This window comes from Anastrepha obliqua, chromosome 3 (assembly GCF_027943255.1).
Source record: "Anastrepha obliqua isolate idAnaObli1 chromosome 3, idAnaObli1_1.0, whole genome shotgun sequence".
Lineage (NCBI taxonomy): Eukaryota > Metazoa > Arthropoda > Insecta > Diptera > Tephritidae > Anastrepha > Anastrepha obliqua.
In genome coordinates this window covers 104,480,178-104,499,130 of record NC_072894.1, presented here as the reverse complement: position 1 = coordinate 104,499,130, position 18,953 = coordinate 104,480,178, and the positions used below count along the sequence as shown (strand labels likewise).

The 18,953-nt window shown below is 34.5% G+C and overlaps 1 protein-coding gene across 1 annotated transcript in view; it reads left to right on the top strand.

Annotated features, from left to right (window-relative positions):
- The window catches only part of LOC129242138 (phosphatase Herzog), an 82,458-nt gene extending 79,780 nt beyond the window's left edge, over positions 1-2,678 (top strand). Inside the window, exon 6 of the mRNA XM_054878699.1 lies at positions 1,505-2,678. Coding sequence (XP_054734674.1) covers positions 1,505-1,823 — 319 coding nt within the window. The 3' untranslated portion in view covers positions 1,824-2,678. The remainder of the gene's footprint in view (positions 1-1,504) is intronic.
- The last annotated feature ends 16,275 nt before the right edge of the window (positions 2,679-18,953 follow it).

Genomic DNA, 18,953 nt, shown 5'->3' with positions numbered 1-18,953 from the left:
TAGCAATCCGTTAAGTCATAGAAGGTGTTACTACATGCTGGTCAGTCCGTTAGATTATAGAGCGTGTTCCTACATACATACATACAAGGTGAAGCCCAAAATAATCAAGACTGGCGTCATAAAAATGTTTTTGATGGCGTATATTTTTAATGAGTTAGAGCGTTGGAAGTTACATCCCTAGCTGACTTCCAGTGGTTTAGTGGAAGTGAAGTTAGTGCGTCTTAAGTGTCAGTATGTTTGAGTCATCAGTACAAAAATGAGTTTCGAACAAAGAGCTAATAACAAATTTTGATTTAAAATCGGTAAAACGCTTGCGCAAACATTTGAACTGATGAAAAAAGTTTATGGCGATGATTGTCTATCTCGTGCCAGAGTTCATGAGTGGTTTGCACGTTTTTAGGAGAACATAAATGACAACAAGTCAGTAATTACCGAAAACTCCATCGAAATTGTTCGTAAATTTATCAAAAATGAACCGAAATCATCGTTGAAATTCATGGAATCGGAATTGAATAACTCCAAAACATCGACTTATCGCATTTTAACTGATCATTTGGGCTTACGAAAGGTCTGTGCACGTTTCATTCCGCACAAGTTAACTGAGGACCAAAAATTGCTCACGATTCAACATTCAAAAGAACTCCTTAAAGAGGCGAGAAAAGACGAGAACTTCCCTTATAACATTGTAACTGGTGATGAAATGAGGTGTTTCCAACATGAACCTGAAACTAAGCGTCAAAGTTTCGAATGGAAGGCCGCAGACGAGCCACCACCCAAAAAATCGGGTTTGGAGAAGTCAAAAATCAAGTCGATGCTCATTTGTTTTTACGATTCCAAGGAAATTGTCCACAAGGAGTTCGTGCCAAAGGGCCAAACCGTCAATGCAATTTTCTATCTGGGCGTTTTGAAGCGTTTATTGCATCGCATTCGTCGCATACGCCCTGAATACCGCGAAGAAGGAAGCTGGCGCTTATTGCATGATAATGCACCAGCTCATCGATCCACACTTGTGACTGACTTTTTGACTAGAAATCGCATTTTTACCATCAATCACTCTCCGTATTCGCCTGATATGGCACCCTGTGACTTCTACCTATTCCGAAAACTGCATTTGGCCATGAAAGGAAAACGTTTTGCGTCCGTAGAGCCCATCCAAAAGGATGTTGGTACATCCTGAAGGACATTCCCTTTCAATGACCTGAAACACTCTTTCGGAAAGCTTTTAGATCGCGTTAAACAGTGTATCGAAGCCAGAAGGGACTATTTTGAATAAATAATCTCGAAGTTATCAGAACAAACCTCCTGTCGGTTCTATTTTAGCGCAGACTTGTTTATTTTGGATTTCTCCTTGTATATCGCACTTCAATAGGCAACTAAAAAATCTAAATAGGAATACTAAAAAGACAAGTTAATAATTTTTATAAGCATTAATTAAAATTAATTTGAAAAATCCCAGAAAATATTTACTAATTAACATTTTCACCCTTCTTATTATCCACAACAGCAACAACACGAATCAACAACAATTGTCCACACCGCAGGTGCAGTTGCAGCAATCTTTACAGCAACAGCAACAAATGCAAATACAAACGACACATCCACAAAATCAACAGCAGTCAGTGCAGCAGACGATTACAGCAACAACGGTCATAACACAAGCGACAACAATATCAGTACCCACATTGCTGACGACACAGCATCCGCATCAGGTACAACAGCAGCAACAACAACAACAGCATCAACTGCAAACACACCAACAGCATCAGCAGCAGCAGCTGGAAGGTAGTCCGCCAAATCCGCCCGATTTAAGTAATAAAACGTAACATCAGTGGGAATTGATGTTTATTAATATTTAATTTCTGCGTTTTTTGCTTTTAAATAATTTAGCGTTCATACATATACACACAGATATGTATATATGTATATGTACATATAATATAAATATTATATAGATATATATATTTATATGATAAAGAAAGAAAGAAAAAAAAACAATATCAGAAATTCTACAATACACAAACAAACAAATTTAACGCGCTACCTATCCCCCCGCGAAATACTTTCCTAAAATAATTGCTGCAATTTTTTTATTAAAATGTAAACAAAACAAAAAACAAAAAGCAAATTGAAATAATAATACTACTTATATATACATACATACAACATACATACATACAGAAGAAGGAGAATATGCATTAATAAGTAAATGTATTTATAAATAACACACACAGATATACAGATATAGTTAAGTATGTATCATAGTTGAGGAAGGCATACTCGTATACTATACAAAAGATACATACATACATAGTACGTACATACTTACATACTTTATATCGACAACAAATTAACAGAAGATGCTGATCAAGTTTATTATTATTAAGTGCAGCTCTAAAGCATTACTTACATACAAGCATACACACACACATACGTATATAGATGCAAGTAATGTGACAGGCATGCATGCATAGATATGCATATATGTATGCGTGCTATGTAAACCACAACCACCAAACAGAAGCTGTAGAAACAGCAGCAACAACAACAACTACAACAACAATAGTAGTAGTAGTAGTGGTAGGACACAGTTCAATGCGATGGGCGTGTAAGGATATTTGTAGGTATGAATAATGTGAAACGAAAAAAGTTTAAGAATGCGAAAGTGTGTGAGCGAAAAAGTCGGATGAGAAAAAAAAAACTAAAAAAAAATAAGAAGCAAGAAATAAAATGAAATAAATAAAAAGCAAGCATAAAATAATCAGCTACAATGTAAGAGCAAAATGTTTGTTGAAACGAAAAGAGTTGAACATACATATTTACACACAAGCAAACGTGCATACATACATACATGCGAGCATAAAAAATTCATAAATCATGCATACGAACTCGAGCGTATCTATATTTTTTATTCAAATATAAAACTATGTATGTATTTATAGGTATTTGCATAATGCGTTGAAAGGCTGCGAAAGGAATTATGCAAAAAAAAAAATCCGTAAGAAAAACCGAAAACAAAATAAAAAAACCAAACTGATCACACTAAAAAAAAATGCATGTTAAATAAAAAGAACTCCTCTACTATTAAATACTATTAAGTAGAGAAGCACTTCTGCCACACATACACCAACATGCATGCATGTAACTATTGGAAAATACATACATACCTACATATTTATGTGCATATGTACGTGTGCTCAGCATGAGTGCATACAAACACTGCTTATTATGTATAGATTTGTTTTTCTTTTTTTTTTAATATTTATTTTTTGTTCACGCTCACTACGCGCCGTTAAACTGTGTCTTACGACAACCACCCACTTTCTCTTAAACTGACTACCTTTAAACTAGTTAATATTTTCAAAGTGCAGAAAAATGTATTTTAACTGTTGTTGTTTGTTTTGTTTTTTTTACTTATAACTTTCCTTTTCTTCTCTCTCAAGTTTTGTTTGTTTTAGTTTTATATATTTTATATAAACATACAATACACCGATTTTTACACATCTAATTTTAAGTTTATCTGACACCATATCCCCGCCAAACTCTTAATTACTTCTTGCAGGACAAAAATTTTTAACAATAATTTTTACGTAAAAAAATTAATTTTAATTTTAAATAATTTATATTGTATTTTACAAGAAACCAGCGAAAAAAAAATTGTTTTTAATTTATGCAATAAAAAAAATTAACTTAAATAAATAAAAAAAAATTAAAAATTTCTGTGTTATTTATTTATGCTTTATATTGGATATATTTTTAGATTTTTCAAACTTTCACCAATTATGCTTTCAGTATGCGCATTTAATTTTTAGTTTGCGCCACATTATGCAGCTCTTTTTTATTTCTGGGCGCAAGTACCAAGGAATTTTAATATTCGTTCACGTTCTTTTATTTTATGGCAGGCAAAAGCCCTTAGTTCTCCGTATTGAACGCTGAAGAGTTATTATCAGGTCAGTCTATAAGTTCGTGCGTTTTTTAAAGGTGGTTTTAAAATGAATAAAAAAGATGTTTAAAATATTTATTAATCAATAATATATTTTCCTTCATTATTTACAATGTCTTCCCAACGTTTAGGCAAATTTTTAATTCCCATTTTTCATCACCAGTAACGTTACGTTGCAAAGAACTTTCATTTTCAAGCCGTTGCAGCAGCTGAGAACACACATTCACTCTCTGCGGAACCCATTTTCCCAGCTTTGAAACCTTTCCCAACTGAACCAGGTGCCTGTGAACTGTTCCATGCCATGAATTTAACCTCTGAGCTATCATATCGACTGTGAAATTTGGCTCAGCTTCCACGAGTTCGAGCAAGGCGTCGGAATTAAAGACTTCAGGACGACCAGCGCGTGGGGCATCCTCCACGTCGCAGTTACCACTTCGGAATTTTGAAAACCACTTTTGTGCAGTCCTTACAGTCACGGTATCCTCTCCGTGAACAGTGTTTATTTCTGCAGCAGCAGTTGTTGCATTTTTACCACTTTTATAAAAAAAATACAAAATATGCCTCTTATACGCGTGCGACGATTCCATTTTATTTTTTAACAACACGTGCTTCTATCCGCGATTAAAATGAATCAAAATATATTAAGGAAAATATAAATAGTTCCGTTATATTCCGCGAATAGTTTTTTGTATGCAAAAATCGTACAAAAGTCAAATTATGGGTAAAATACGCACGAACTTATGGACTGACCTGATACTTCGTAGTGGGAATACAACAATAAAATCTGCTCACTAAACAGAAGACATAAACTCACATCCCATCGAAATCTAACAAGGTTAACTGTAAAATACTCTCTTTTCAATATCAATCAAGCAAAACGTAACTTCTGATTGGCTAATGACGTGGAACGGTTGATAGGTTGCCTCAATTAGATGGACTGAATGTTTTCGTAGAGAAATTAAAAAGTATACTGTGCTTATTTCTATTTGGTTTTATTTGCTTCATAATCAATGTGGATCATACTGGCTAGTAGTTCTACAGCATCACGAGATCACAGCATCAAAAAACACTTATTATGCTGTTATGGCTATGCTTTCACATTTATAGCTTGGAACCTGACCAGATCGTCCTGAATACCAGTAAACTTTTGCCAGTTTTGGATTGGGCAAGTTAATTAATCTTTTTATTTAAAATATTTGTTCTTCCTAAATATGCCGGCAGGTATATATGCAGCGATTTTCACAGTTTTCGAATCGGTCGGATCGAGAGTCAATTTTGGGAGAGATTTTCCAAATCAGTTGATAGTAGCTCCCGTTGTTGTTTTGGTTAAACCACCTACATATCTTTCTAATAAATTCTCACTGCTGAGATCTGTATACGGTGTATAAGCTTAAATCCGCTGTTTTTTAGTAAAAAAAAAACCATTTTTTTTATAGAAAGCAAAAAAATAATTTATTCAAAGTATTTGCCCTCGCTAGCTATACATTTTTCCCATCTCTCGGGCCATTTGTGTATACCACGCCAAAAGAATTCTTCATCTTTCGAGGCGAACCACTCGTCAAGCCATTTCCGGACGTCTTCGTACGAATCGAAGTGCTGTTCGGCGAGCGCGTGACCCATCGATGAAAACAGATGATAGTCCGAAGGGGCCAGGTCTGGTGAATAAGCGGGATGAGGTAGCACCTCCCAATTGATTGTCTCCAAGTAGTTTTGGACCATTCTTGACGTGTGCGATGGGGCGTTGTCGTGGAGGAAAATCAGCTTCTCATGTCTTTGTTCATAACGAGGCCTTTTTTCACGCAAAGCACGGCGCAATTTGATGAGTTGTTGGTGGTAGCGATGAGAATTAACAGTTTCACCAGGTTTCAACAGCTCATAGTAAGCTCATAGTAAACGACACCCTGCTGATCCCACCAAACGCACAGCATCGTCTTGCGTCCAAAGCGATTAGGTCTTGATGAAGAAGTTGATGGTTGGCCGGGATCGACCCATGATTTTTTTCGTTTAGGATCCTCAATATACTCACTTTTCATCGCTAGTCACCACAAGATGCAGGAACGACTTTCTTTTATGCCTAGCCAGCAAGATTTCGCATGTGTTTTGGCGTCGCTCCATCTGTCTATCGGTTAATTCATGGGGTACCCATTTTCCGACTTTTTGGACCTTTCCCATGGCACGTAAATGCATGGAAATGGCTGGTTGAGTGACACCTAACTGCTCGGCAAGCATTTTTTGCGATTGGGTATCGTCCTCATCCAAAAGAGCCTGCAATTCATGGTCCTCAACTTTTCTGGGCCGATTTTCACGCTTCTTGTCACTCAAGTCAAAATGGCCGTCTTTGAACCGACGAAACCAGTCTCTGCAAGTTGTTTCCGATAATGCACTGTCACCATAGGCCTCCACAAGCATTCGATGCGATTCGGCAGCCGATTTCTTCAAATTAAAGCAAAAAAGTAGAGCTTCCCGCATATGCTCTTTTTTTGGCACAAAATTAGACATGATTACGCAAGGAAAAAAGTGTGTTGCTGTATGAAATCACTGATGATGTGCAGTGATTGATGTAAACAGGTGTCGAACCCATGCAAAAAAAAATATGGCATTTCTATGGTAACTTGATATGCTCACTAACGCCATCTACGAGCAATCAGCGGATTTAAGCTTATACACCTTAAATCGGAAATATAGCCTCAATAACATCTTCTGGTTCATTGGCAGCTGCAGCCCTCTGCCAGCTGCACCATGAGTCTGGTCCGTCCGAGCACTTACCGTGTTGGGGCTTTTCGTCAGTTGAACAATAATGCATGATAATATGTGGCCCGGATAGCATTATACATTTTTTCAACGGAATCACAATTTCTCCTTATTGCTAAGCCATAATAAACTGTCAACTTATCGATCAGCTTTCCAGTAAGTTTGCCTTTTTCACCGAGAGTTCTTTGTATTTTTTGCCCCCCTTTTTTGTTTCCAACTGTTTCAACATTTTTTTCTTTTTTTTGCCACAATCTCGGGTTCGCGTGCCCATTCGTTTCTGTACGTGTCCAATACATACATTCTTTTTTCACAACTTCTTGATCATCGTAAGGTGCAGCATTTGAAATTCCCGAGTACGTTTTGGAGCCACCGTCTCCGATGTAATTTTTGTACATGACTCCAAGTTTTTCCAATGAACGTTACAACATATTTCGATGACTGAATCTACTTTCATTTTCCCAGAAGAACCAGCATGATTTGCAGTGCAAGTATTTTTATGTTCTGCATATAATTGGCACTTACACCCTTTTTGTGTGTTTGGCCGAGCTCCTCCTCCTATTTGTGGTGTGCGTCTTGATGTTGTTCCACAAATGGAGGGCCTACAGTTTCAAGCCGACTCCGAACGGCAGATATTTTTATGAGGTGCTTTTTCATGGCAGAAAAACACTCGGAGGTTTGCCATTGCCTGCCGAGGGGCGACCGCTATTATTAAACACTTTTTCTTAATTTCGGTGTTTCACCGAGATTCGAACCGACGTTCTCTCTGTGAATTCCGAATGGTAGTCACGCACCAACCCATTCGCCTACGGCGGTCACCATAATATGTTCTGCATACCAGTCATTATATTCTTCGGTATCGAGTTTCTTCCTGCAAGTTTCACACTGTTTGCAGTAGGCACTTTTTACAATGATATCAATGATTTTACCAGAATAGTATCCGATCAATGATGCCACACCCTACAAGGAAGTAAATCCTCGCTTTTTCCATGTGCCATCGCCAGATACAGTTAATTCTGTCGAATGTTCATCACCTTGATGTTCGGAAGTCAAATTTTTTCTTCAGTACAAGCCTGTTGAAACGGTTTGTCGGTGGCTGTTTTTATACTGGAGTGAATATTATACGCATCTCCATTACTCCACAAAATTTTGCTGCACCTTTTAACCCTGATCCGAGGACTCTCATGACAAATAAAAATCGGCGATTTATTTCATAAGAGTGCGCGACAAAAGGACTTGAGTTTATGTTACGATCTGCACACTTATCACACTGCAAAACAATTTTAAAACCAAGTCCTCGTTCAGAAGCAGTTTGAAACTTAACATCTCCGTTACAGATCTTATATTTCACATATTCAGAAATTGCTGCAAAAACAGTTATAAAATTTAAATGCGATACTCAATAGACGGATCACGCGGAACTGAGATTTCCTCTTGCTCTTTAAATCTTTTCGCCGAGGCACTGAAACTATTTTCATCCGTATGAGCTTTTTTTGGATTAAAAACATTTTTGCGCTTTTTTGTTCTCGACTTACGCATGTTAAGAGTTTTTCTGAAGGCTTCATTTTCACGAAAAAATTACAGAAAAAAGTATGAACAAACTCACAAGTTTACTGCTTGGCTTAGCTGCTTATACTGACTACCACTCTTAAAATAAAAATTTACCTTTCAGGTATAAAAAAAACAATAACGCACTGTTGCTTTACGCATCTAAATACATTAGAAGGGAACATTTACAATAGGCAGGTGCTTTCAAGCACGCTGAAACGCCTTTTCAAATTTGCGTGTAACTTCGAAAATATTCACCGGCACGATATTAAATTTTCTGTGTGTATTCATAAATTTATGTACATTAAGAATAAAATAAAAACAAAAAAATCGATTTTTATAAAATTCTAGCTGTGTATAACCCCTTAAGTTCGAATTTCCGTCACGCCTCTTAGAAATGTTTCTACAACTATATTTAGTATATGAATTTGAAATTTGGTCATACAAATTTGTTTCCCCCATTGGGTATATTTTATAAGACGTCAGTTGAGCAATATTGCCGAACCCAAGTGTCAATCACTTTTGGCTTATTTTAAAACATCTTTCAATAATTTTATTAAGCTTCTCTTTAAGGGGGGCCTCTTATCTATCAGTGGCTTCAAAAAATGTGTTTTTTCTCAATTTTTTTTTTTTTTTCGATGCGAAAAAAAGCGACACACAGGCATAATCTTTTGCATTTATTTGAAGGCATGATTAAAGAGTAATAAACAATTTTTTATCATATATAAAAAAACCAAATGGCGGACATATGAGGGATCTCGCACAGCTTCTCGTTGCGCGCTAGTAAAACGACGTGTAAGATTGCAGTCGTAGTTTTCACCTGAAACACAAAAGAACGCTATATTGTCTTATTCAGAAGGCTTTCCCGCATATAATAGACTACTCTTGTATAAAAATATGAAAAAATGAACACACAAATAATTATTGAAAAAAAGTGCTTTTTTCGCTATTTTTTTTTCAAAAAAGATGTTAAATAACATTACGAAATGATTTTGACGTGATAACGTCTTATAATTCGATTTAACAGGCTGCACGCACGAAAAAATGTGTCGTTACCTTGCTCATTGCCGTTACCTTAAATGAACTGCAAGCGAAAGCGCGGAGCGAACGACAAAGCAAACAAAGCAAACGAACGGCAACGTTCGACATCTTGCTCTCTCCTACTTAAGTGAGCGTATATGTGTATGTACATATATGCGTATATGTACATATATAAATTCAGGTATTTGTATTTGCATATGCCTTCTTATTGATTATTATTAATTTGATTTACTTGAAGAATTTAAAATAAAACCAAGTTTGTTAATATACCTGTTTTTTTAATGTTATTATTTTTTGACGTGATAACGTCTTATAAATCTATGTAGCCGGCTGCACGCACCAAAAAATGCGTCGTTACCTTGCTTGAACAGCATGTTATGTTATGTTATGTTATGTTATGTTATGTTATGTTATGTTATGTTATGTTATGTTATGTTATGTTATGTTATGTTATGTTATGTTATGTTATGTTATGTTATGTTATGTTATGTTATGTTATGTTATGTTATGTTATGTTATGTTATGTTATGTTATGTTATGTTATGTTATGATATGTTATGTTATGTTATGTTATGTTATGTTATGTTATGTTATGTTATGTTATGTTATGTTATGTTATGTTATGTTATGTTATGTTATGTTATGTTATGTTATGTTATGTTATGTTATGTTATGTTATGTTATGTTATGTTATGTTATGTTATGTTATGTTATGTTATGTTATGTTATGTTATGTTATGTTATGTTATGTTATGTTATGTTATGTTATGTTATGTTATGTTATGTTATGTTATGTTATGTTATGTTATGTTATGTTATGTTATGTTATGTTATGTTATGTTATGTTATGTTATGTTATGTTATGTTGTGTTATGTTATGTTATGTTGTGTTATGTTATGTTATGTTATGTTATGTTATGTTATGTTATGTTATGTTATGTTATGTTATGTTATGTTATGTTATGTTATGTTATGTTATGTTATGTTATGTTATGTTATGTTAAAGTATATTATGTTATATTATGTTAATGTTGACTCATTCTCTATATCCATACAAAATATCTAACAAACAAATAAAATTAAAATTTTCTTTTGAAAAATGCAACCATTCAATCAGTATTTTCTTATGACGTTATCACGTTAAACTATCGTCAGTAAACCGACTTTACAGACAACCTCTTTTTTTTTTATATTTTGTTAGTTAATTAGTTGCGCATTCTAATTATCTTTTTTGAATAGATTATCGGTTTGAAACGATAACTATCGTCGTTTTTTTTAATCTTACGCGCCATTTTCAAAAACATGGTTTTGAGAAAACGTGTTTCAAAGTTTTCAGATGGTGGACAGAATACTCACACGAGGGACGGTACACATTCCTGTAACTCCGAAATCACTTTGAATTCCGCTATAAAATTTTGAGGGCATATTCTCCTATAATATATCTAACGACTGCAGTAAAAAAAATCGATTTTTGAAGCCAACTGATTAATTTGCATGCATTTAAACTTAAAATATTTTTTTAATTTCAAACACTGCAGAAACTATGAAAATACTCGGTACTTATTCATGTAATAAATTATTCTACTGATGTGTTTCCGTTTCCGTTAACTGCGTATGGCAATATTCAGCGAATAATCGATAAAAGTCGATTACCAAGAGTGTTGCTACGAATATGTATTATCATATACAACAAATTTTCTTTGTTATCTTCAATTTGTTATACTTATTAACACGCATTCGCTATATTAAAATACAAAAATTGAGCGCAGCTTGCTTTCTAGAAAAAATACATATGTATATATGTGTATTTTAAGGGACACAATACTTTAGCTTTATACATGTAATAATTATAAACCAATAATTTAGGCAACACTGTAAAATATAACAAAATAAGTATAAGTATATAAATTTCTGAAAAAAAAAACAGTAAAACTAAAAATATATTGCCATTTTCAAATCACAGAATTCTACATATTTATGTCTAAACACTGCTCTGAATAAAACTATATAATAGATACAAATATTAGTAATAGAATCATGAGAAAATACGCAAATGCTGAATAATTTTAAGCGCAAGCAAAAATGCATCGGCCCACCTAAACACGTCAAATATATGTATGTATGTATATAAGTGCATATATTAAGCTCTCAGCTGCGCTCACTACCTCTAACATCCTATGCCCTTGTACAATAAAAATCTAAGTATTAAGCATTTTTTTATTTAAAATAAAAATATCAACTATATAAACGTCTAATGCACTATAGCCTTAGTTTTTTTCTATTTATTTTTCCACAAAAGTACATTTTCCCTTTTGTTGCATATTCATAAATTTTCGCGACCACATTATCAATCGGTTAGCATGGCGACAAATTAAGGAATTTAATAAATACTTAAAGTCTAAATGTAGAGGAGAGTAGAAAACGAAAAACAGAAATTTATGAAGAACAGTTATCCAGCCCAAAACAGTAGAAACAACAAATTATTATACAAAATTATAGAACCAAAGCCCTAAAGCAAAGCCTATTAAAGAATAAAAATAAAAAAATACATTTATACTCTGTAAGTCAGAAACTTTTTTGTAAAATATAAGAGCTAACAAAAAATGCGTATAAACGTTGTAAACGTTATTTTTTATATTATACATTATATATCCCAAGACATAAAACTTAGAATATGAATATATCATAGGCTTAAAAATAGTAAGCAAACTGATTGATCATCAGAAAAACCAAAAAAAAAAACAAACAAACACAAAACGTCTAAAACAAAAAAGGTATGCAAGCCATATACATAAATTATAAGGAAATTGCAACTAGTGGAAAATGAGTGCAACACTGCACGAGAATAGTGGAATTACAGTGAAATTTAAATTAAAAACCAGTTTGATAATATAAATATTAGCGCTGAAATGCAATGTGAAAACATTTTTTCTAATATGTAATTAATTACCTGATGTCACTTTTTCATATACAAGAGCCCATTCTAGAAAAATTTTATTTCAACTACATAGTATTTGCTTATTTTTAAACCCACCATTCACGTGCAGTGTTGCAATACTCAAATGAGACCATACATATAAAAGCATTATGAGAAAGAATAAAATGTATATTTTTTAATTTTATCATCATTACATAATTAAGTGTAAAACTATTTAACTTTATTATACTGTCAAATAAAATGAATCCAAGACAAAAAAATATGTAAGAATAAATTGAGAGAAAGAGCTAGTTTTATTTAATATTTTCTTAATGATGAGTACTGGGGGTGCATGGTGATCGATCCTCTACTCACCACCTTAAACGACTCGGGAGTCTACGCACAAGCATATGCGAACGATGTTGCCTTCGCTTATGAACATCTGTAGGAAAACTCTGGATACGATTGACACTTGGTGCTGTGCGAATGGGCTATCGGCAAATCCTACCAAGACTGGTATTGTCCTCTTCACCAGAAGGAGGAAGCTTGATGGACTTGTTCTGCCTAAGCCAAGGATATTTAATATCTTGGAGTAATCTTCGGTGGTAAACTCCACTGGAAATCACACGTTGAAACAAAGACATCCAAAGCACCGGATGCATTCTGGTAGTGTCAAGGTGTTTTTGGAAAAACGTGGGGTCTTTCTCCTAGCAAGGTCCTATGGATCTATACGGCAATGATACGACCTATTATCACCTATACATCAGTGATCTGGATGAGTAGACTCCCTCTCGAGACTACAACGCACTGTGGCCATCTGTTGTGTCGGAGCTTTTCCGGCTAATTTAGGTTCGGCATTAGATGATCTGATTAGTTTACCAGCACTTGATGTTTTTGTCCAAGGAGAGGCCTTAAAGGCCATCTACAGGATGAAACAAAATGGGAATTAGTACGGCCCCTGTCCGGCATTGGACAACAGAGTAAGCATGGACTTCGATCCAACGATCTTCGCCTTGCTGGTCAAACTCAGAAAATGAGCCCGGCAAACAGGACCGAGCACGGTTCTGTGTTTCAAGCCGAGATGTATGCTGTTCAAGAGCCGATGAAAACTTTGTTGTGGAAAACAGATGGAGAGGCAGATCTATATGTGTCTGCAGCGACAGCCAAGCTGCGCTCATGGCCTTAGACAGACTCAGATTTCTTCGGACGTCGTAGATTTAAAGAAAATTAAAAAAGGAATGCGAGTGCAGTCCAATAAACTTAATTGTGTCTGAGTGCTGTACTTGCTAGTTGTCCAGACAAAAAAAAACTTGGGGTGGATAACCAATGCATAATGAATAATGGGATCATCTACAGCACTACCAACTACCAAAATTAATTAGTTCCAATTAGGCAGGTTAAGTAATCCGAATGAAAGTGAATATTAAAGTAAATTTTATTTTAGGTGCTCTGCAAAATGAACTCGATTTTGATTCAGCCTGAAAATAACTTTACATCTGAAAACTGGCAATTTAGTGAATCCTAATACTTAATTAATAATTTACTAGAATAATGTGAAGAAACCTTAAAAATAATGATTTTATCGAACCGTTCCATATCCATTAGGTGCGCCTGAATTGGTGGAAGTATGTAACAAATGCAATAAATCCTAATATTGTTACAAAAACTTTTATAGATTTGTGTCCAGCTATCATATTGAGGGGTTATATACAGTTAAAATTTTGAAAAACTCGATTTTTTTTATTTTATTTTCTTAATTTACATACATTTAAAAATACACACAGAAAATGTAATATCGCTCCGGGGAATATATTCGAAGTTACACGCAAATTTGAAAAGGCGTTTCCGAGTGCTTGAAAGTACAAGGACGGAGCGTTTTTCTCAAAATGGTGTTTTCAAAGTCGGTGACCAATATTACTCGAAAACGGATAAACCGATTAGTATAAAATTTTAACAAGAAGCTCGTGTATAAATATATTTTTTAGGAATTAATTGACGATAATTTTTTTTAAAAACAATTTTGGTAAAAAATCGATTTTTTTTTTGAGAAACCGTCATTTTGCTTATTTCTTCGATTAATTACTAGATTTAACATTACTTTAACGAAATCTGGGTGGCTTTTTATTTTCAGAGAATCCAGTTCAGAGATATAGTGGTCGCCGCAAAACGTCTTCTTTGAGAAGAGCTCCCGAAGATCAGCTGTACTTAAATATTAAATATTTTTACCAATACTAAATAGATTAATAAATTTAAAAGTTTTCTTTGAAAAAGTTCTAGGAAATTTGCTTTTTTTCGGCCTTCTTACGGTATATAACCCCTTAAGGGGGGGGTAGGGTCACAAAATCGAAATTGTTTTTCTTCACTCATCTTATAGTAAATCATTTCAAGAATGTTGTGTCAAAATTTTAAGTGGATCGGAGCAGAACTCTCAAAGTTATAGCCTTTGTAGGCACTCTACCTCGAATGCGGAGCATCGATAATTTTTCAGAGTCATTTTTCAAACGCGTTTTCCCCGAAACGACTTCTTAAAAGTCGGTGCCAATCACAACTCCGAAACTATTCAACCGATTCTTTTCAAATTTGGCACACGTTTTCTAAATCAAAAATACGTCCCCCCCACACTGTTTTTTTTTTATTTATTTTTTTTTAAGGTTGTTTTTCACTTACAAATATGGCGAAATTTTTCGCCAAAAATGCTCGTTTTACGTTTTTTTGCCACCAAAACTACAAAAATGAAAAAAAAAATTTTATTCATGTGGGGGGAGCATTACGTCATACTTTAACTGAAAAATTCGACTTTTTTGGTTTCAGATTATTCTACGACGAATGCCGATTGGCACCGCAGAGCACCTCTCGAAAAACATATCTCCAAAAAAACTCTGTCATGGGCTTATTTGTCAATATTTTATTATTAATATTTTTTAAAAACTTATTGAAAAGATGTACAATAACATACAACTGATTTTATTAAAGTATCTTAAGCCATATTTCTGTAAAAAATTCAAAAAAAAAAGTGTTTTTTTTTAGCGCTAAACCCTACCACCCCCTTAATAAAAATACATTTCGTATATTATTGTATCCGTTTTTTTTTTTTTTTGCTGCATGAGAACTATCGATCTCGATAACTATGGTTTGACAGCTGAGAATAGCAAACTGGCATTTCTGTACTGACAAACTTTAGGCAAGTTATCATGAATCATATAACGCCGGAACAACGAATCAAAATTCAGGATATTTACTTTAAAAAAGGAAAATCCGTTCGGGAAGTTCATAGAGCACTGGCGGCATCATCGGTCCTTATTTCGTTCGAAATTAGGAAGGAGCTGCCGTTACAGTGAATGGTAAGCGCTATAAAGACTGAATTTTTGTTTCCAAAAATTAATCAGCTAAACATTGACAACAATTGGCGCCAACAAGACGGCTCAATTCGCCATACAAGGTGCTTATCATTCCATTTATTGCAATATTCAAGCCACCATTGACGCCGCACGGCCAGATTTATTCGAAAAGGTAATCGATAATTAAACTGATCGAAGGGGCTATGCCGGATATCAAATTCAAAAAATAAATGCAAGGCGAATCTATTAAAGGTGGTATCGGTAAATCAGCTGATTTATTTTTTTTTCTTTCGTCGTATCCATGTGGCTGCGAGCCCAGAGTGAAACAAGGCGAATTCATTCTTTGTTTTCTACTTTGCCTATACTCTTCTTTGACAATCAAACGTACAAAATATTGTTTTTGGCCTAGTGCCACACCCTTTAATGAATGTGCCTTGAATAAATGCCATGAAATTGTCTACAATATTATAACAAAAACAAAAAATTATCCCAAAAATATTCTTACTTTATACTATCATTTTATGTTCTAAAGCTTTTAATAAACATCGGGCACGTTGCTGTTTTATTTATCAAGGGAAGTGCCAATTCAAAACAAATACCATTGGCAGCCACACGAGGGTGTTTAGCAGCAAGCGTTCTACTCCTTTCAGTCTTTCCTAAGCGAGTGATAATTTCATCCATCGTGCCGTTGCTTCAAGAGCTGCATTTGATCCGCCTGGAGATGCAACAGTTCCTCTGTACACAATTTGATCTCCTCTACGGATTTCCAAGTGCTTAATGGTATCCTTGCGATAACAGCGATTTTATGATTTCATTTACCCTTATGTTATTTATTTTTAACAATAGTGACTTTTTGGTGACATTAGGAGTATAAATGCAACACGTATTATTGGCCCCTATTATGAGTTGCATTCGATCTTCGATATTCGTTGGTTGTCGAAGATCGAAAATCGAATGTGAATTTGGTATTATGAGCGGTGCAACGCTGTCGAAATTTTCGTTGTATACCGAATTTAGAGTCGAATGCAATTTTGCTTTCGATTGTGTAGCGTATTGTGGAAAAACTTGCTAAAATGTAAGTTGTTTGCGATTATTTATTGTTTTATAGTAACCAAATAATAAATATATACTAATTTTGTTAATATTATGCAGGTCGAAAGTCTTGAGTACCAAACAACAATTAGAAAGGCTTGCATTAATGGAAGAGAATCCACAATTCGCAAAAGGGATTTCCACCAAAGTACAAGCAGCGAAAAAATGGGAGGAATTTACAACGGAGCTGAATTGCTTGGGACCACCAGTTAGAACGGCAGCAAAATGGATTAAAGTTAATAATGGATTTTTTTTTTTGTGATGTTTATAGAAATAATTTTTTTTTCCCCCTTGGTAGGTATGGGCTGAAATACGTAGAGGAACTGAAATACATATTTTTTTCGAATTGCGAATAATTGAATAAAGAAAATTTATAACAAAAATAAAACAGAAACTGTGGCGTAAAGGTTTCTATTTAATACTTTTTAGATTTGTCTTTAATATTCTAAGAATTTCATTTCTTATGTTTTCTGCTTCTCCGTTATTTGGCTCCACTTCAATATCTTCAGTATCATCGTTGAGGGTCTCATCGGATAACTCTTCATCCGGAAGTTGAACATTATAAAACAAGCAAATGTTGTGCAAAGCTGCACACACATTAATAATTTGTTTTGCTTTTTTGAAGAATAGTGAAGAGCTCTTGGCTCGGGTGCACTGCTGCAACTGGTTTTCTGTACTGGGCAGTAGGTTCATAAACGCCTCTTTAGATAATCTAAAGTTCTTTAAAAAACTGTAAGGAAATTTCTGTAATATTAAGTACGTCAACACATTTTGAAAATACTAAACTTACTCAGTGGAAACCATTTCTATGGGATTGGATGCGCCCCTCAGCTGTTTTCTACACCTAGCTAGTTCCACTAATCTTTCATCGACCGATGAATCGTCGCACCACAACTCCGTTGTACTCATTTTCACAAAAAATACTTTTTTTAACTTTTAAAAATGTTGTTAGCAAAGAATTTCAACACAATCGGTTTTTCTTTTATTTTGATTTGCTGTATCAGCTGAGAAAAAATATCTATTGTAAATGCGTCGGGCGATCGAAATTCACAATAGTCCTATTCTTCAACGAATGAGCACCATAATACCAAATGAAAATTCGTTCGATCAGCACTTTCGACTATAGTCGAAGATCGAATGTTGCTCATAATAAGGGCCATTATTGTTATTATTATTTTTATTATTATCATTATTATTTTATTATTCCCTTCGCTATTTTTGTTGTACCAGAAAAAGCATTCGCCATAAATGTTTGGAGTGGCAGTCCTTGGGGGGCGAAACATCCGCGTCGTACCGGTAATGTGAAATCGACTATGGCGAATTCTACTCTATTACGTCGCATAGGACTGTTATACGATAACTCTTAAATAAACACGTTCATATTTTTTTTTTATAATTTTATTTTTAAATAATTTCATAATTAAAATAAGGCAGCCTTTGTATGGGGTATAAATTTTAAATTTTCCATATGGCAACATCGACTACTTCGTAGCTTTCTTTTGTTAGCACCTTCGCTCCCATGCACACCAGAGAACGTTTATTATAAAAGGTGCCTCAAAAGCGGCGCCTAGTTGTTGTTTCAAAACAAAACATGTAAAAATTTACATTCTTTCAGGTTTTATCATTCAAAATAGGGCTCTTAACAATTATTTGGGAAAAGTGGCAACAATTTAATGTGCCCCAATTATCTGTGAAAACAGTCGATTCATGAATGCCTTATTGTTGAGAACGTTAAGATATCGATGTTGAAGGTTGCTCAGCATCACAGCAGCAATATTCTCAAGAGAACGCTCTGCTTTTAGTCCGCCAGCCCTTTTACTATCGCCAATTTGCTTGAAAGTTTTTCTCCAATCTTTTAATTGTAGACTCATTCGGACGATTACTACCACCAAAAAAATCACGAATTTTGCAAAATGTTGTACTTAAAGATCGACCATTTCCATAATGAGTTTTAATAATTTCAACGCGTTGTTCTATCGTGTAAAATTGTACAACTGTATAGCTGACAAATGTCAAAGAAGAAATAAAAAAGGTTTCGCCTAAGAATTATTCACTACTGACATCTACTGGCGTCATTTTTGAAAGACCCTTTATATATCAATGGTCTCTGCAAGGTGGATTTATTATAATAAATTCGCCTTGGGTCTCTGTGAGCATTAGAAGCCTGCCCACAAATACACACATAGATGTTAAAAAATGTCACCCCCACTGTCAACATGAAAGAATTGTCATTTGAAACGTCAAAAGTGGTAAAAACTCAGAGTGTAATCTATTTTTTCCGAGTTGCGTGATAAAATTTTTTAGATTTGTGAAAATTACGTCGGTCAGA